This window comes from Curcuma longa, chromosome 2 (genome assembly GCF_044706935.1).
Source record: "Curcuma longa cultivar G26 ecotype Majalengka, Jawa Barat chromosome 2, ITB_CL_G26_1.1, whole genome shotgun sequence".
Classification (NCBI taxonomy): Eukaryota; Viridiplantae; Streptophyta; class Magnoliopsida; order Zingiberales; family Zingiberaceae; genus Curcuma; species Curcuma longa.
The window spans coordinates 10,586,611-10,606,973 of record NC_133862.1 but is presented as its reverse complement, the minus strand read 5'-3'; the positions used below and the strand labels follow the sequence as shown (position 1 = coordinate 10,606,973).

The 20,363-nt window shown below is 38.6% G+C and overlaps 2 protein-coding genes and 1 pseudogene across 3 annotated transcripts; 2 read left to right on the top strand and 1 right to left on the bottom strand.

Annotated features, from left to right (window-relative positions):
• Window positions 1-438: 438 nt before the first annotated feature.
• LOC141821170 (MACPF domain-containing protein At4g24290-like) lies at window positions 439-4,975 on the bottom strand (annotated as a pseudogene).
• Window positions 4,976-10,112: 5,137 nt separating this feature from the next.
• LOC141821143 (uncharacterized) lies at window positions 10,113-13,737 on the top strand. 2 transcript variants are annotated; one of them, XM_074708523.1, is made up of 3 exons: window positions 10,113-10,284; window positions 10,844-13,210; window positions 13,432-13,737. In XM_074708523.1, the coding sequence occupies exon 2, from the start codon at window positions 10,940-10,942 to the stop codon at window positions 13,181-13,183; it is 2,244 nt and encodes a 747-aa protein (XP_074564624.1). In that variant the 5' UTR covers window positions 10,113-10,284; window positions 10,844-10,939; the 3' UTR covers window positions 13,184-13,210; window positions 13,432-13,737. The 2 variants fall into 2 exon arrangements, with proteins under 2 accessions (XP_074564624.1, XP_074564623.1); XM_074708522.1 differs by having other exon boundaries at window positions 10,844-13,737.
• Window positions 13,738-17,060: 3,323 nt separating this feature from the next.
• Window positions 17,061-19,565, top strand: LOC141821151 (ACT domain-containing protein ACR6-like). Its single transcript, XM_074708533.1, has 7 exons — window positions 17,061-17,263; window positions 17,561-17,606; window positions 17,687-17,801; window positions 17,920-17,987; window positions 18,112-18,708; window positions 18,814-18,918; window positions 19,000-19,565. The coding sequence occupies exons 1-7, from the start codon at window positions 17,178-17,180 to the stop codon at window positions 19,339-19,341; spliced, it is 1,359 nt and encodes a 452-aa protein (XP_074564634.1). The 5' UTR covers window positions 17,061-17,177; the 3' UTR covers window positions 19,342-19,565.
• Window positions 19,566-20,363: the final 798 nt, after the last annotated feature.

Below are 20,363 nucleotides of genomic sequence, written 5' to 3'. Positions count from 1 at the left end.
CAATGGTACCACACGATCGACTTCACGATCATCTGTAAAATAAGAGCCTCCCAAAGCAGGTGTGGTGGTAGGAGGCAGAGTATTTTCTTCAAGGATTCAAAATTCACACAGTGCATGCATATGATATTTGAACAACTAATAATATTAAAGTTACACTATCCAATGCGGTTCAAAAGTAGGAGCTATAGTAACTCCCAACTTCATAAATATAAACTTTTATCTTATCTCCTAATAGGAAACTCAATCAAGCTAATCAAATTATTCACAACACAATCAAGGACATAATAATTTGTTATTGGACATCTGGTGTCCATGCCAACTTAGTCTAACATGTAATCGCGTTTACTCAGACAGAAAGGAGCCCAAATAGAGGGAAAGCAAGCAAGAACAAGCGAGAATCTCACATGTTTTTTGGTGGATGAAGTAGAAGAATGGATGAAGAAGGAAGCATTTCTATGATATCATAGCAACAAATCAATATCCACAGCTTACATATCCTGAATGATTTAAGTTTGTTACCATTCGTTTGTGTTCGATCGCGTATGCATGCCTTGTAAATCTCTCAGTAGTTGACTTCACAATGGTTCTGATCGCTGATTACCATCTCCATGGACCAATTCAGCGTGAAGGAAAACAGTTCACATAAGTTGAGAGAAGTTACATAAGGCAGCTGTAGAACACAAGAAACTGATGGATTTGTTCTACGTTTCTACCTGTGGTCAGAGATGTCCTACTGGAAGACGACGATCAATATTAAGTCAGAGTTTGAAGAATTGGCCACCAAGTCCGCCAAAGCCGCCTTAGATTTTGCTTTGATCTGTGGCATGTCTGACGTCGACTCCCAAAACTTCAATTCTGCCAACTTTGACTTGCAGAAAACAACTGATTTGAATTAGTCAGAGACGTCCTTTTCTTCATGTTTAACAACCTTAGTTATGACTGGGAAATCCAAAGTCAAATCTATTGATTTGGTTGCAGCTCAGCAACTGTTATGGCCAACCAACTGAGTAACTGAACAAGGCACAGCCTGTGAGCATTTCATGTGAATTATTACCACTCTGTAGAGTTTTTAATACCGACAAATTTTTTTCTCCTTATTCTGTAATCAGATCTCTTCAATCTACTGAACGGGTGAGAACTTGTGTATGAACTTCAATTAGTCTCCGGTTCAGCTGAGTAATTCAACAAGGCAAACTTGACATGCAATGCGATCTTTCCCCTTCTCTGGCAAGCTTGGCTGCCGTTGCAAGCCAATGCCCAGGTACGTTGTGAGGACCGCGGACCACCTCGGTCATATCCACAAACTTTAAGAGCTTTCTTGACTGGACTGACATCGGCGGGCCATCGGGATACACACCTGAGTTCAGCTGTGCTGGTTCGTTTTTTGGAGGAGGATGTGCATCCCGTGTTGTGAATGGCGCGCTAAGTGTGGTGCTCAGGTTTGTCAAGAAGCTCCCCTTCTGAGAAGTTGCTGGAGCACTAGCCCACTCAGTCTTTTGAATGGTGCAATTTGGAATGTGCATGTATTGGAGGCGAAGATGAAGCACCTTCTTGGACCAATTTCCTTTTGTGACAAGTTGTGCACCAGTTATGACAAACACACCATTGGGCACTCTCTGGAGCCAAGCAGGATTGTGCTTCACAGCAGACGTGCAGATAGATGAGTAGCTCTTCCATTGGACAGATTCGAAAAATCCCGACTCTGAGTCTTCCGATCCTTGCCACTCAGACTTCCAGGATGAATCAGAGTTTCTGAGTATGCTGGGGATACTGGAAAGGTGCTGCAAATGTATGGCTAATCGATTACAGTTCGGGCCCTCCAAGTATAACCGCATACCGATTACTGGCTTTTGATTACTTAAAACCTGAAAAGGAAAATAAGCCTACTCATCAAGCTACAGATGAATCAACTAGTGTGTTCTAGTGTTGCAATGGATCTAGGTATCGGCAGTTTATTTACAAATTTGCATTTCCTTTTAGCACATAGTACGTATGGATTGCAACGCCTTGCGACCATTTAAATTACCTTCGTGCCAGTGTGCTAGAGCTGTGCTCTAACTTCTAAGGCATCACATTAAATAAAATGGCATAGTATCCACGGAATAATAATAATGGGGTAAAAAATGCAATGCATGAACTAACTAGTTCTATCTCAAAGTTTGTTAACTGTGAAAATCACAATAACCAAAAATTAGGGATTGAGGAAACAGCTTTGGAATACAATCAGAAATTGTACCTGGTCAATATTAACATGAAGTTTTGGACCAAAAAATCTAAACTGCAGCTGCGGATAGAAGGCTTTTCTTCTTTGAGGTCCAAGAGCTAGTTCATTAAACATTGGTGCCCATTGATTAGGGACTTGAAATTCCAAGAAATACTGTAACTCTTCCGGATCCGGTTTGTCTGACAAGTGGCAAATGTAAAAGAAAATGTGATCAAAATAACAGAGGATAGCATTATTAACTCAATCTCAACTAAGGTTGCAAATGCATCTTTTTACGAGTAATTTACACATGAAGATTACATTTGTATATATGAAAGATTGATAAATGCAACAACCTAAATGTTCTAGGATCTGATCAATGACATCAGGATGCATTGAAAGTTTTGCTTTAATTATTCTATTTTATGCAGATTCATTAGAGCAAATAAATATTCAACCAGATAGAGCCTATTAAGAAAATAATATAGTAATAAATTTTGTTCGTATCAACTTACAACGAAGATATAGATTTATAGCATGGCTAAGATATCCGCTGCCCTGGATGCCAGTTAGAAGAGATGTGATGGGAACAAACTTGAAGAGAATTGCATCAGGATTATTTTGTATCGTTTGTAGCCAATTGGAATGACTTGGCGCATATACATCACCTCCTCTTTTTGAGCATACGACCGTGAGCCCCTGTTATAAAGGAACATATCTAGTTCAAAATCATCCAATTCATGTAGAAATCCAAGGCAACATCTATCACAAGGAAATCTCTGTAAACATACTTCCTTGGTTGAAGCTTCTGAACGGACAGGCAGTCTCAAGGTGTTAGGTTGCAAGATTTTTGTGAAGACCTCAGGCACCTATGCTAATGAAAGACATTAATCAACTTTTTTGATAGAGATAAGCTAACATCAGAAAAATAGATATACCTTGTTCTTGCCTTCTTTGGTTTTCTGATGTAAAGGAGAAAAACTACCATCAGAAAATAAAAAATCTCCAAGATCCTCGAGATGTATCTTTAACTCGGTGGGTGAGATTGTTGAAGAAGGACTTTGCTTAACACAAATTATATCTTGACCTCCTATAGCTACCTCTACAATTATATGTGTTCCAAACATCCTGATGAACCTAAGAGAAAAAAGAAAATATGTTTATTAATTCAAGAAAACATTACTTGGAGTATAATAGTGCCACCTCATAGTGAGAAGGAACCATATCTTCAAACTGCTAGAATTATTGCCATCATGCATGAATATAGACTGCTAGTCAATAAGATGGCAGATTTTGCAATATAGAGCATTGTAACAAATAACTCATCTATTTACATCTACAAGAAGCTATTATATCATCGACCACTTCACATTATAACTCACATGAGCACAATATTTGCTAACATCTAATGTTACAAACTAACTTCATTGTCCTACGCAATGCAATAGTACTCACCGACTGAGGGCCACGGGATCCCACTTTGAGGGAACTGCCTTCTTAACCTCATCATGAAGAACCAAAGGAGAGGCTTTTAGGTGTAAATTATACAAGGAAATGAAGTATCCATCAAAGGCAAGATACTTTGTCTCCTTAGAATCTTCCAGCCATGACCCGGTTAGATCAAAAAGTGCATTGAAATAACCTGAAGGCACTTTTCCTTGGACTGAAGATTTCTGATTGAGTAATTCAGACATCTGTTGCAAAGAAAATGCTATTATGGTACGAAAACCACAATTTCAATATTAAATAATCAAGTAGAGGAATATTAGAGAACAAAGTTAAGATCCTAAATCCTGTGCAAGTCAACTAAAAGTTGCTAGATGGAATACAATCACCCTCTTCAAAAGATAGATATACACCACGCTGCTTTAATAGTAATAGAACAATAAAAGATCCTTATTTCTACTTGGCAGTTTACAGAAATTCAAGATGTTTAGGATACTCAACAGGCAAGACAGTCTCTTCAAAAGATAGATGTAGACCACCCTGCTTTAATGCTAATAGATCAACAAAAAATCCCAATACCAAGAACTTAAATTGTTTCTACTTGGCTGTTTAGAGAAATTCAAGATGTTTGACGTACTCAACAGGCAAGATACCATGCATTAAATCTACTAGAATTGAAACTGCAATATCTAGTATATTGTCAGACATACTGCCGCCTGGAGGAAAGCTATCTAAGTTCATGCTTAGGTTAGGAATGCACCAATCGATCGAATGAGAAGTTATCAAATTTATGTTCTAATACCGAAAAATGAAGATCTGTTTTAGTATCCAAAATCACCTGGTTGAACTCGAACACATCAGAGCGGAACCGAATACGATCGCCCTTGTCGAAGCCGATGTCCTCGGAGACGCCACGGACTACCTGTCCCCCTGGGAACACTACGTCCCGCGTGCGGCCCTCATCGAGCTGCACGATGCGGCCGCCGCCAGGGAGCTCCTTGGCGAAGCGGAGCCTGAAGTCGGAGGTCAGGTCGAATCCGCGCCCCAGCGAGCGCAGCGCCCGGTGATCCACCGTCTCCTCCTCCATCCCTCTTCCCGGGTCTTGGTCAGCCTCCGAGCCCCACAGATTCAAGAAGCAGGGCCATAGAAGTAAGCAAACAAAGGGGCGGAAGCGACAGAATAGCGGTCATGAGAGGTAATTCCTGATGAAGACTGCAGTGCGGAGGAGATTTGACCCCGGTCTTCGCCGGGATCGAGGGGAGCGGCGAAGACGACGGAGTCGAAGTCGAAAGAGTGCCCGCGCAGCTTCCAGCGCAAAGGCGCCGTCTTTTCTTGAGGAGCAGAGGAAGATCCGAAAGGAAGCAACTGAGAAATTAGCAGGCGAGTCTGTGAGCTGGCTGGCGTGGGACCCAGCAGGTGGTGGGTCCCACCCGAACCGAGGAACGACGGTCGCATAATTCATTTCACCCCATAAAATCCGGTAACTAACTGCTTTAAGCCGGGTCGGATCTTGAAGGACGTCCATGAAAATTGCCATCCTACCGGGTCGGATCTTTAATGACGCCGACGCAAAGCGGCACCTCGGCTCCTCGATCGCATCGGAAGCTTCTCGCACTCTCCTCTTCCTCCACCTTCGCGATCCTCTCCAGGGGCGATGGCAATGGCCGCTTCCCATCTCGCTGCACGTACGGCGACGCCTGACGGCCAACCACCAGGTGCGTGCTTGTACCCGAGCTCAGTTTCGTAAGTTTTGATTGGCTTGCCAAGTTTCTGTTTGCCATCTCCAGTTTGGGGCTTTTTGCTATCCGTGTTGAAGGGGAAGTTTTTTTTAGCGGAATGACTAATTTTGTGCTGTATTGTTATGCTCCTTGTTTAAGAACGATGAATCGGGCACTGCATTGTTATGCTCCTTGTTTAAGAACGATGAATCTGAAGTACTGCAACTGTAGAAAGCAGAACGATGCCTTTTGAACTTGCTAGATCGAGTTCGGTCTTTTGGAGTTAGCTCACATCTCATTTTTTTCTATCTTTTTTTTTGGGAATTATTAATTTTTTATGAGTTGGGATACTAGATACTGTGCTTTATCAAATTCCTTTTTTGTCAAAACAAAAAGATGTGTAATTGGTAATAATGATTTCAACATCCCAAATTTCAGTTTGGGGATTTTTTTGATTTTAGTTCAAGGTGGGTGGTCCTAAGTTATTGTGGTTAAAATGCTTCAATAATCTAATACCAGCTACCAAAAATTTCGGTTTCTTGTAGTTAGAGGCGACAATTCAGATTGTGTTAAAAAGTAAATGAGACAACTTAAAATTATTATAGTTTTAAAAAAATAATTTTATAAGGTGTAAGATCAACTAACCTCTCTAAAGAATTAAGTTATATGACATAAATTATGTTATTTCTTAAAGTGAATTATTCTCATAAATAAGTTAGTAATATATCTGGGATGACTCATGTTCCTTTTGGATTTTAGGTCACTTAACTGTTTTACATGTCAAGTTGGGGGATGTTATCTGGCCATATCTAATATTTTTGGATCTAACTATAGTTACAAACATGAGAAATTAAATTTCAGTATTATTTCCACATCTAAATTCATGCATAAGAATTGGAGTAGCATGAAGTTTAATGGAAAATAGCTAATTTTAATTTGCATCTACTCCGATATATCGAATTGATTAACCCAAGCAATCCAAATAAGGAATATTTGATATATATATAATATAACATATCAAATTAATCAAAAATTTCCCTGTTTCCTTGAAAAAAAGATTGTTTTTGTTGCATTTAATCTAAATTAATCAACTTAGGTCATCCATATACTCTAAAGTGCAATATGACAATGCATATTAATCGAGCTAAGTTGGTTAAAGGCTTTTGTTATTTTGATTGAAATATGTTTGATTAGACCAATCAAAGTTGGACATAATTTTTTTCTGCTATGACTCCTTTGCAGCATCCACATGCATTACCACTTTTCAGAATATTTGTTTCTGTTAAAGGTTTAGTTTTAGTTTTTTTTTTTTTTTTTTTTTGGGAGTTGATTCTAAAGAAATTGTTTAGAGGTGTGTTTAGGTAATATGAGGAAGGAGATACTATGCTAGAAGTTATTTCTATTACTGTCAGTTGGAACCCTGACTTTCCCATTGTATATGAAAAATAAACAAGTTCATAATAAGATGTTTAAAACGTCTTGGTTGTGAAAGACAGACCAAGAATAAATGCTATCCTGACATGAAACAACAGTTTCCCTCTTTGACTAAATGGCACATGTAGAAAGTTTATAATATACATCAAATTTTGTGTATGCCGTCTGCACCCGAGTGCCTGCATGCACATGATTGCAGATAGTTCAGACAGAAGGAATAAGAAAATAAGGAGCCCTTTATATTCCTAAAAAACTATATTCTGCACAGGTACAATCCCAAAGCTAGATTTATTTGTAGTGTAGAGGAGTTGCTGAATGAAAACTACAACTATTTGCAAGGAACCCATTTTGTTGCTATCATTAATGGTTCCTCCAATCATCATCCATTCGTTCAAGCCTGAATCGCTCTTGAACATAGGCGATAAAGTTTGCAGCTCGCCTGTCTACCTCACTGATGGTGTTCAAGTTGTTGGCAGCAACCTCGTAGGTGCCCAAGTTACTGATCCCTTCCTTTTTGATCGAGGAAGGTTTTGGCTTGGGCAAAGGCACAACAGCTTCATCTTCCACATATATGCTTACTACTGTGGCAGCCGGAGGAGTTGGAGTTGGCATAATCTTGTTTGCGTATTGCACTGAGGGCTTTGGTGCTCGATAGAAGGCCACAGCCATCTTACCTTTTGATTGTCTACGCTTGCGGTTGGTCTCCATTATGTCTCTAAGCTCTTGTTTTTCGATAATGGTTTGTGGATGTTCTGTTCTAGTGCTATTTATAGTAGTAGCATAGCATGTCTATATCAAAGAAAGATAAGAATGCTGTACTGATCAGCAGCACATAATAGAAGGGTAAAATATCCAAAGCATAATCGAGAATATTCTTCTTTTTACACGGAGAAGTCGATTCAATTTGTCTCACTTTTATGCACTAAAGTAGCTTTGGATACTTTTGGGGGCACTCTCTCCGCATAATATTGTACCTTCAGAAAGGCAATCTTGTGCTTTATCAGATTCATCTATCCTGCTTCACAAATTGGTAAGTTGCTTATCCATATATCCAAAGTTTAGATATTTCTCAGTGTTTAGATAGTTCAAACAGATAAGATTGATGTCTTCTTCCAGTTGAATATTCCTGCAAAGACTTCCACTTTCAGTTTTTGATCCAGTGGTTCTGTAGCATCCAAGTCAGGGGTATCTCATTAGTGCAACTTTTCAATCTTCTTTCTTGAATGATATCTTTCCATGTGCAAGCTGATATTTGTTCTTTGGTTTACAACTGAGAGGAGTTTGTTGCTGGTCATAATTCTTATCTTTTGCTTTTGAAGGGATGAAGCTTTTAATGACCATGAAGTCCTTCCACACCCCTTCCCAAATTCTTAGATGACAACAGGCTTGCAATATGTTGATACTGTCTACTTGTTTCTGGGTTCTACCATATATTTCTGGGGCAAATTCTTCAAAAGGCAACCAGTCTCCACATGTAAAGCTCTAATGTTCAGACCTGAAGTCAGCTCCAAGCTAAAGAAAATATCAAGCAATTTTGCTTCAGTGGTAAACAGGAGTAGGAAACCCCTAACATAAGAGCCTTGGTGACATCGGTTCCGTGTCGATTTTTCGCTGCTAGAGTCGGGAATGTTTGGCAATAAGCACCTCTAACCACTCCAAAATTGTGAGGCTAAAGAGAAATCAGCCTGAAATCTTCCTCTCTTTCAAAGTTTGCAGCAAGTGGCAGCAAAAATCACACACACATCAACTTAGAGGAGCCATTACTTTCTGTGTGGTCAAATTGTAGGACACTAATTTAGATAGATTTCATTGATTTTTCTGAAGTCTAGTGCAGCCATTTTTTTCTCTGAAGCTTCATTCTTATCTTGACCAAGAAGTGTCTTGATGTTATACTGAAAATAAAATGTTTTTTTTTCTATTTAGGGACCTTTTTTAACAGTGTAATCATACAAATTCAAACCCTCAACTGTTGGCTAAACTCTATCAATCTTGCTCTCTTGCCACTAGTTTAAATCTCTGGTTTATTATTATTTTTTGTTGGAATTATGTTTTTCCATCATTTTCTTTTATAAAACAACTTGATTGTTGAGGTGCTTTGTAAAACAATTTATGAAAATAATTTAAATTTTTTAGAAATAGGGGAAATATCCATTTAATTTATTAACTTGAAGACAGAAAATCCATTATTTTCTTGGAGACAGAAATTAATGTTTAGGGTACAGAATAAAAGAAGAAAAAAAAGTACACAAGTAATGATCTGAATCCTCATGCCTTTCATTGATTCTTGACCAAACCTTCAAAATAATGATTACATAAGAGAATTATGGAATCCTCATGTTTGGAGTGGTTCTTGTGGAATCCTTCAAAACAAAACAAAACAATATATCCAAATTAAAAATACTAAAAATCATGTCATATTGATCTAATATAAACAAATTGTATATTTTGCAAAAAATAATTAATAGTTGCTAAATCCTTTTTATTTGTTCTCCTTTTCTTCCCTTTGGGGACCTTTTAATGCTTTGTTCATTCTTTATGAAAATTAACATTCAACCAACAAACTACAATTTAAGTGAAACCCAAATTCTCTTGTTCTCTCCTGTTCGTGTCGCGCTTTAGGCATTGGCCATCATGCGAAAGGTTTGCGATCGACACAACCTTGGTTCCAAATGTATCGCTAATCTAACCGTTGCATGAACTTCGCGCCAACTAGGACTTTATGATGGCTTGTGGGTCTCACCGGACCGTCCTAGGCACTCGGCCCTCGTCTGTTTCAGGTGTAGAGCTTCCACTCATGCTAGAAAGCTTTTGTACTCTCATCAGAATGTTACAAGAAAGAAGAGCAATTGAGCAGACTTAACACACAAACTCAGCCCTGCCAAAGTCACATGGCATTCAGTGCTGGCCACTGGCCACTTCCCCTGCCTGCCTCAAGCAAAAACTATGACATGAACTTCCCCTAAACAAAAAGGGAAACCCTAAACTCCCAAGTTAATTGCCCTACAAGTCTCACAGGGCCCCACTTACAGAGTCCATTTTAGGCAAAAGAGAGGAAGCTCTGTGACTGTATGCCTCAACAAAGCTGAATTTACTCATTTAATTTATTGTTTTTATTTATTGATAAAATAAGCTTTTTCCCCCTGTTTACAAGGGCAAATCTCACACACACATGGTCAAAATTTAACCTTGGTTAAGGATTTGGAGAATATAATAGTAATAAAGTTAGGTTAGGGTTACACAGTAGCTCAAATCTTTTCCTTTTTTTTTGTTTTTGATTTCTTGCATAAGCATTTAGGTATTTAGGGGGAAAAAAATGTGGTTTGGGGCCTGAGAAGGGGTTTGACTAGAAAGGAGCTCAACTTCCCCCCTATATATGAATTTTTTAAAAATTTTTGATGAATTTTGGGAGGAAATTTGAGGAATATCTTGCAGGTGGCTCGGATCTAGTAATTTCGTCATTTCTGTGGATCTCGTCCCGAATTGGTGAGCTCTTTTTGCCTTGATTTTTGAGATTTTTTTAATCGTTTTTTCGCCTCTGATCTGTAGTAGTGGAGATCAGGACGTCTAGGGTTTTGCGATTCGAGCTCAATGCGTAATTACTTCCACCGTTGGGTGATTCGTGCTCTAATTGAGCTTCGGGAGGTTGAAAAATCTTTGCTTTTTAGTGTTTCCGGTTGCTTATTTCATTCTTCGCCGACAAATTTGGGATCTTGGGAAAAAATTGATGTTTTAACTCCAGTGACTCAGTAACAGTCTTTTACATCAGTTAGCTTCGCGAGTTCTTTTTGGATGTGATGTGCTTAGCTGCAATGTGATTGAACTGTGATTTCCTTTTCCAATCTCTAGGGTTTTGCCTCTCTTCCTTTTTTACTTCAGGATCTAGTGTGTCATGGTTCCGTTAATGGTGCTTCTTACACACATTGCGTTAAGAATACCTATTCTTTTGTAGTTTATTATGGATTAGATTTGAATTCACTTCAGTATAAAAAAGTTCATGTTTGATCGAATTCTTCTTCATCAATAATATTAGACCATTTTACAGGAGACAATGGATCGTCTATGTTAGTACAAGTGTGGCAAGAATTTTACTTTGTCTGTTGTGGATTTGTCGATAGAGCAGCAGAAGCAAGATTACAGAATGGATTGTAATAGGGAGGCTGCCGTCAAGGCGAAAGAAAATGCTGAGAAGAAATTCAGTGCCATGGACATTAAGGGTGCAATGAAGTCGGCTTTGAAGGCCCAAAGTCTATTTCCATCGCTTGAAGGCATAAACCAAATGATTTCGACTCTTGGCATTTACCATGCAGCAGAGAAGAAGATAAATGGGGAGCATGACTGGTATGCAATTCTCTCTGTGAGTGCGTCTGTCGACGAAGAGGCACTGAAGAAGCGTTACAGGAAGCTAGCCATACAGCTACACCCTGACAAGAACAAGTCCGTGGGGGCAGAAGATGCTTTCAAACTCATTTCAGAGGCTTGGAGTGTATTGTCTGACAAGAACAGGAAAATGGCATTTGATGAGATCCGAAATGCGAATGGTGTTTGCAACAAAGCCTTTCAACGGCATGGTAGTAGCTCTGGGCATAATGCTGCAAATGGTTTCTACTCGTTTTCCAGTCCCACCGCGTCTAGCAAAAGAGCTCGCAAGAAAAAAACTTCTTCTGTGATTTCTGATGCCCCTCAGGTTCATCCGGTTAATCTGAACACGTTTTGGACATCATGCAATCGGTGCAGGATGCAGTACGAATACCTTCGGGTATACCTTAATCACAATCTTCTCTGTCCAAATTGCCACCAAGCCTTCATGGCTGTTGAGATAGGTATTCCAGGTAATGCTGCGGAGTCTTCGATTTGTTGGTCAACCAAGCAACACCAGCAAAATTCAAATCATAATTACACCGTAGAGAATGGATATAGTTCCGGATTCAGCACTTCTACATTTCCTGGAACGGGAACTATGGAATTCCAGCACGGTGCGAATTTTGATTCATATAATCATCAGAACTTCCAATGGAGTTCTTTCACTGGAGCAGCTGGAACTGCTGGTACAACAGATTCTTCATTTCATATTGCAAACTTAAACCATAAGAAATACGAGAAAATGAAAAGAAAATATGAGAAGGCACAAGCAGCGGCTCGGAGGGAAGATTCTTCCAAGGCTGGTTTTCATGTCTACCAGAGTTCATTTGAAGGTTCTAGAAATTACAGTACTGATCAGCAGCAGCCTATTTGTAAGGTTGGCAGACCAGCAAAAAAGAGAAACAACTGTGACAAAAACAGTATTTGTTATGGAACAGATGCATCACAAAATATTCCCACTTTTAATAGAAAACCATTTGATATTGAAGTCCAAGGGACCAGTGGTGCAGTCTCTGAACTTCCTAGATCTAGGATGGATGCTGGACAGAGCGACCCCTTCAAGGAGTTTTCACAAGTTAATTCTCGAGGTATGCTAGTAGAAAAGGCTAAGATGGCAATTTGTAAAAAGCTGAACCATTGGAATTTTTCTAAGACCAAGAGGTTGAAAGAAAAGGTCCGATTTAAGCAGACAAATGGACAGAAAGCAGGTGTAGTACATAAGGAAGCTAGTAAACAAATGTTTTTAGCTGATTCCAGCATGAAGGAACCGACTAATGACTGTGCAGATGAGAAAATCCTTAGACCAGTATCAATTGATGTACTTGATCCTGATTTTTATGATTTTGATAAGGATCGCTTGGAGAAGACTTTTCATGGAGATCAGGTATGGGCTATATATGACAGTGAAGATGGTATGCCTCGTCTCTATGCCATGGTTCAGAAAGTTCTGTCTCGGAATCCTTTTAGTATTCGCATGAGTTTTCTTACCTCTAAGTCCAATAATGAACTAGGACCAATTAACTGGGTAGCTTCTGGATATGCAAAAACATGTGGAGATTTCAGAATTGGCAGGTATCGTATCACTGATACAGTTAATATATTTTCCCATCGGGTTAGATGGGAGAAGGGTCCGAGAGGAGTAATTAGAATTGTACCCAGGAAAGGTGATATTTGGGCATTATACAGAAATTGGTCTCCAGATTGGAATGAGCTGACACCTGACGATGTGATACACAAATACGAAATGGTAGAAGTACTTGATGATTATCAAGAGGAATGCGGTGTTACTGTCATCCCATTGGTGAAAGTTGCTGGTTTCAAAGCAGTGTTTCATACACATATGGACCAAATGAGGGTTAAGAGGATTGCAAGGGAAGAAATGTTTCGTTTCTCACATCAGGTTCCTTCGTATTTGCTTACTGGTGAAGAAGCTCATAATGCTCTAAAGGGCTGCCTTGAATTGGACCCAGCAGCTACACCTGTTGAACTTCTTCAGGTTATTACTGAAGTCAAGGAGATGTGAGGATGGAGTTGAATGAACAAAGATAAGGTAAGTAATTCTCCATCTGTAGGGCCAACCCTTGGAATTAAACATAGTGCCTCTTCACAAAAAAAAAAAGGAAAAGGAAAAAACAGCTTCTGAAAGAAGTCTTATTGATCTTTCTATGATAACTTGGATTACGGTGCCAGGCTAAGATGAATTACTCACGTCTTCTACGACAATTGCTGATGGTGTTATCTAACCATTAACTTTTTTATTCCTACATGGAGATTGCTGCATAGTTCTTGATGCCGGGAGACCATACTTCTGATGTTTGAAACCTCATTTCACCTTGAAGGCCAACCTTTCTATTTCCTTGCAAGGTGATTCCATTTCTAACAAAATAGTTTCGGCTAATTGATTGCAGGTGAGAATCTTAATATAGTTTTTACCTTCTCATATTCTATATTTTCATGTATTTCTTTGAGACAATTTGTTCTAGCATCCTTCCTCGTCGTTATTTAACTTGATTACCGGATTACATGAGGGGTATAACTTGTATGATTAATGTCAAACTAAACCTGTTGCTTTAAAAATTGAACTTGTTTCTCTGTTCTCTGTTTCCCAGTTAACTGCTGCTGTGTTTGTTCTGTTATGTAACTATGTATGATAGGATAACAATTCTTACACATTAATTTCCCATCAAGAACTAAGATTTGATTTGATTTACGCAAATCTGCTTTCTAGGAAAACCTTAGAAACCCTTCGAATATGGATGATCAAAATTGCACATATTTGTTAGCTTGCAAAGGCCACAAAGTGACATTAAATGTATCTTTTGGTTCAGTCTTCAGAAGTATTACAACCAAAATTTCTTTCTTTTTTTTTCCCTTTCCTGTAACTGGTAGAACAGATACAAGCTTTGCTCTAGCTGTTGGGATCTGTTGGAGGCACTTGCACAAACACAGTTGATAGGTATTCCTTAACTTGTGTTTACTTGGAGGGACCAAAGTAAGAGTTACCCTAGTGCTGTCCAATTATGTTTGCGCATGAATCGAAGATAAATATTACTGTGAACAACACAAATCTGGGATAGAACCAGTTAAAAAAAATACATTTTACTTTGAGAAGTAACTGGTAATGTATGTATCTATGTTCTTATCAGTGTTGTTAAATATTAGTGACTAAATAGAGATTCAAAAGAAGCTCTGTTTACTGGGGTGGAAGGCAGACAGGAATGTGGAAACCAGTGAGAGGAGACAGGGCTAAGGGAAATGTGATGTTAAAGGAAAGAAGAGAGATCAACTTGATGATTTGACTAAAATACTTCAACTAGTTATTTTTTAAATTTGATGGGCGTTTTAGTGATTTTGGGTGTTTGAAGGCCTAGAATACTTTGAGGGTGTGTTTGATTCAACGTTATTGATAATCTTCATGACCAAGGTTATTAACTATAATCTTATTTGATTTAGGTTATGATCGATTCACGAATAATACAGTATTACAACCATATTAGTAAAATGTAAATAAAGGAGTTATAAATTTGAAATGCGATTACTTTGGCAGAGTGAGATTTTTCTTGATTTTGAGATTAATGAGAATCAATTGCGGTCGATCTTCGAGCACCAGCAGCGAACAGCGAGGGCGGTGGTGTCGGCTTGGCATCGTCGCCGTTCTTTCATGCGTAAGGCTCATCGAGAGTCGATCGTCGAGAGCGAGCAACAAGGGCGGTGCCACTTGTCAGCTCGACGTCACCACTGTTCCTTCGTGCAGAAGGCTCGTCGAAGGTCGGTCATTGAGCGCGAGCAACTAGAGCAATGCCAGCTCAGCGTCACCGTCGTTCCTTGGTGTAGAAGGCTCATCAGGGGCCGGAGGTTGCAGGTGGCACCAACTGCGACAGCACCGATGGGCGCACAATCGAATGCGTGAGGACAGAGATAGTATTTTTTTTAACGTAGGTTTTTTATTAAAATTTTATTTAATTGAATCAATCTAACTCCTAATTATATTAGAGATAAACTAAATGGATCTAATCTAAAATCCAATAAAATTATCTTAAAAAATTTAAAAATACTATTCAAATTTATTTATTTATATATATCATCATTAATATAATATTTATTATTATATTTTTATTCCCTAAACTCTAATTCCTAAAACTCTTAAACTAATTTATACATTAAGATTTCTAACCAAATAAATTTTTATTATATTACCTAAATAAAATTAAATAATATTATATTATGTTTTATTTTTCATAATTTTAATTATATGATTACTTGATAATCAGTTAATTAAAATTATGTATGATAATTTGAATCAAACGTGCATCTTGAGGGCCATGTAGGCACATAGGCTGACTTGGTTATATATTGTACTCAGCCTAGCGCCTACGGTAACACGACCCAATTTTTGGTGGGTTGTTGTTGGCCTAGGTCGTGCCATGCTGGGTTGCCTAGGTTATGCCTGGGTCACTCAGACCCACAAGTAAGATATACCAAGGCTAGGCAGTCAGAGAGAGTATGTAAGTTGGGCCTGTAAATGGGCCTCTAATGGGCTTCTACGCTGCTAATTGGGTCTGTATTCTTTTTTTTTTTTTTTTTTTTTTTTTTTTTGCGCGTGCAAATATCCACTAAGCACATGAGATGTGGATACTCCATGTCCATAAGATCCAATTGGATGAGAAGTAAGAGTGGCCGAGTGGATAGGTCTGAGAATATAGATGAGTTATTTTGCGATAATTGGATAATTGAATGAGTAATTTATCATCCATCTACCTTATAGGTCAGAGTAACTAACTCAAAAAGGTGACTTACACATTTAAAGATTTATGTCTTAGCTCGCTGAAGGGCTGTGTGAAACGATTCGATCTTATCGAGCCACTCAACTTACCTTGGAAGAGGAAAAAAAAAGTTTATCGACTACAAGGGCACCCCCACAATCTTTGGGGTCCCTAGTAGAAAAATCCAAGACGGATAGTGTATTCCGATAAGGACCGTATTGCTCAGGTGGTCCAAACCTTTTTAGGTCGCATGAGAGATCGATGATGCTGTTAACTTGCAGTTCATTTTACTGGTCTTGGCTGACGTGGACGGAATTCACTAGATTTCATTTAACGGACTAGATTGCCATCCAAATCTAACAGCCTGTTCCGCCCGACACGCACGCGCGCCGCCTTGTTGTCGTTGACGCCGCCCCGTAGCAGGGTGACTCACCACGCACCAACTCAGCCGCCCAACCAATGGGCGATAGCCACGTCAACAAAAATTTCCCTGAATATTGAAACTTTGATACCCTAGTGGGGCAAATTTAAAAATTTACATTATGGGAAAAAAATCTGAGTAAAACATTAAAAGGAGAGGGCAAAAATAGAAAGGACGTCTAAATTAAGAATTTGATCACTGATTTTATTTTGAAAATATCTTATAATTCAATACTATTATCTTAGCTACTAATAGCTATTACAATGAATAAAAATTATTTAATAATTACTATAATATATTTAAGATTTATTTAAAAATTTTAAATCTTAAATTATAAATATAAATACTAAATAACTTTTACACATGATAATAACTACTACTAAATAGTTTTAGAATATAAATCATAAATATTAAATTTATTTAAATATATTATAATAATTATTGAATAGTTTTTTCATATTTAATAATTTTTACGTAATAACTATCCATAATTATTATAATATATTGGATCAAAAATATTTTTAAAATAAAATAATTAAAAAGATATTCAGATAACTTTAATTGAAAATGATATGGGCGCCCATCTGATAATTCAGTGAACGATGGCCGCCATTAGATTTTTGCCCAAAAGGAAGCTACGTGGAAGACGAAGATCCCATTCATCCGCCGCCATAGGCCCATGACCTCTCCGTGTCTTGCGACTTCCTTTGCCTCTTTCGTCCACCATATTTACAGGAAGACGAGCTTCCCTTTTCTTCTTGCTTTGGACTTGTCCACTTCTCTTGCCTCAAGCCTTCTTCTTCAAGGAGGAGAGCAGCCTCGTTAGCAAGTCGATGGCGAGCCCTCCTCGGTTGGAAGTAGAACTGGAGGTGGATGATGATGAGTTCTCGAAGCTCATCAGATGGACGAACTCCCCAAGGTTAAATTTTGTTCTCTCTTTTCCTTTCATTTTGGGTAGTTTTTGCTAGTGTGTTGGGCTTCCAAAGTTAGGGTTTTTTCCCCCTGCCAATCGTTGCCTGGAGTTAGTTTTTGTTCGAAGAGAAGAATTTTCTTCAAAGATTACTCTCCTTCTTCTGCTCAAAGTTGGGCTTCTCCTCGATTTGCTTCTTGTTTACTTGAATCTATTTTCTGTTCTAGGGTTCCTCAAAGATCTTTGAGCAAAAAAAAAAAAAAAAACTTCAAAAACTCATCTGAAGTATATGGTTCTTTGTTGCAGGGTTGTTGTAGACAATGATTCTTGTTCTGATGCAACAGTGATCAGCGTAAGTAAGAAGCTTAAGGAGATTTAAACTTAAATCTTTCTTGCAAAAGTTAAAATGATTTCTTACCTTGATTGGTTCAGGTGGACTGTGTCAACAAGCATGGAATTTTACTTCAGGTAGTTCAAGTCCTCACCGACCTGAACCTCTTCATCAGAAAGGCCTACATAACATCAGATGGAAGTTGGTTCATGGATGGTAAACATTTGCTCTTCGACACTCACTCGATCAGATTGAAACCATTTGAAAGTGTAGAAACCGAAGATCTTTCATCCTTTTGTGCTGAATTTCTTACACTGTTCTTGGTGTTTCTCAGTGTTTTATGTGACTGATAGAGATGGAAGGAAAGTGTTGGACAAAGAGGTCATCTCCTACATTAAGAAGGTATTTGTTGGCTGTCCTCTTTCTAGCATACCTGTTTTTTTTTTCTAGATGAATCTAAAGATTGCAATCTTCTTAAGTTTTATATTGTTAGATTGAATCATGTTTGTTGTTACATTTTGTGCAGTCGCTAGAGTCGGATGATTTGTTCTTCCCTAAGTTGCGGAATTCAGTCGGTATGACACCCTCGAATAAGCACACGTTGATCGAGTTAGCCGGCTCTGATAGGCCTGGCTTGCTATCTGAAATATGTGCCGTGCTCGGAAATCAGTCGTGTCATGTGGCGAAGGCTGAGCTATGGACACACAACAGCAGAGTGGCAGCCGTGCTTCATGTTATGGATGAGTCCACTAAGGGCGCAATCGAAGACCCCCAGAGGCTCTCCATGATCAAGGAACGCGTGTGCAATGTGCTTAGGGGCGATAATGATTCGAGAACTGCTAGGATGAGTGTCTCAATGGGACTTACCCATCCAGAAAGAAGGTTGCATCAGATGATGTTTGACGATCGGGATTATGAGAGGGTTGTCGCAAAAGAAGTTGTGCAGGATGAATCCAGACCCAAAGTCAGTGTGGTGAACTGTTTGGATAGGGAATACACTGTGGTCATGTTGAGGTCGAGGGACCGGCCTAAGCTTCTTTTTGACACAGTTTGTACACTCACGGATATGCAATATGTTGTGTATCATGGCACGGTTAGTTCAGATGAGGATGAAGCTTATCAGGTAGAGATACTAATGTGGTTCTCCTAATGCTTCTGGTTAACAAGTAGTTCAACCATGTTTCTTTCATGCCGTTCGTTACTAATCATTTAGTCCTCCTTCATTCAGGAATACTATATCAGAAATGCCGATGGCCTTCCCGTAAGCAAAGAGGACGAACAACGACACCTGATTCAGTGCCTGGAGGCAGCTATAGAGAGAAGAGCCTCAGAGGTACAACCAAAACTCTAATGCAATGTGAAAATGTTAGCTACTGGTATTCAGATTTGTGTCAATATTTGTTCAAATCCTCAGGGTCTAGCATTGGAATTGAGAGAAGATAGAAACTTTTCGCTCTCAGAAATCACGAGGGTGTTCCGTGAGAACGGATTGACGATTCGAAGAGCAGAGATCTCGCGAGAAGGAGCTCAAGTAGTGGACAACTTCTATGTTTCCGAAACCTCAGGCAGTCCTGTGGATCCTGATAAAATCGATTTGATACGCAGACAACTTGGCCTAACAAACCTAACTGCAAAGCAGAACACACTGCAGCCACCTTCAAATCCTCCAGAAGTGGCCAGCACTGTTAGTCTTTTCTTTGCCAATCTCTTTAGGGTATCATTTCAGAGCTTCCGATCGATAAGATCCTACTCATGAACCTCGACATGTAAGAAATTTACCGCGCAAAAGGCATCATCACCACTCCATACATTCATGCTCCATGAATGGATGGTTAGCATTACAAAAGGGGGTATCATTATTCCTAGATTGTGCAATTGCACATGGATGTAAATATACACTAAAGATTCAGAGAGGATCCACATACCTGACATGATTTGTATATAGATTCTATTAAGTGAAATAGCTTGTTCTATTGATGATGAGTATTGTGTTGTCATGAACATATGGTTCTATAAGCAATGTCTAATGTCCACACAAAACAAGTTGAGGTTCCATGAACTAGGATGAATCCATGACTTGAAGAATTGAAAGTGTAAATGAATGTATGTCACTAGATATAATCACTTTAGTCGACTTGGAAATAATTAGAGCGAACATGGATAACGACAAGCCATCGCCATAGAAGATCTTCGATGAGATTCTGAACAAGAAAAAAAATCGAATGTATTCAAGTGTCTGCTCCTCGTTGCAATACACGTCCACATCACATTTTTGTCATTTTATGTGTAGAGGAAATCTTGCACTATGCTCACCAAGGAAATATCACCATCTTTGACTCTTCTAAACGGTTTAATTCAATCCACCTTTTTGTAAGAGTTTTCAGATAATATGAAATGGAAGAAGTCAGTTCTCATTTGTAAAGGTGAATATTAACTTCTTTTATTTTTGTGGGCATTTATTATGTCATAGTTTTTTTAATCAGATATTCAACTTACATCACCCACCAAATAAATCCAAAAAATAAATCATTAGTTGTTCAATGTTGTATTAAAATGTTAGAAATAGATTGGGTTATTCAAATCAATTAAAAGACATTAAAATGTATATATATTTTGATAAATGTATATATACTTACGCCTCCGGAGCATAATTGAATTGATTACGACGGAACAAAATTACTGAAATGGACAAAAGTCGAATCTCGACGAAGTCAAGACAATGTCTTTCTTCGTCATGGCCAACTGCAATTTCTCAATTTACCTCTTCATAAATGATCA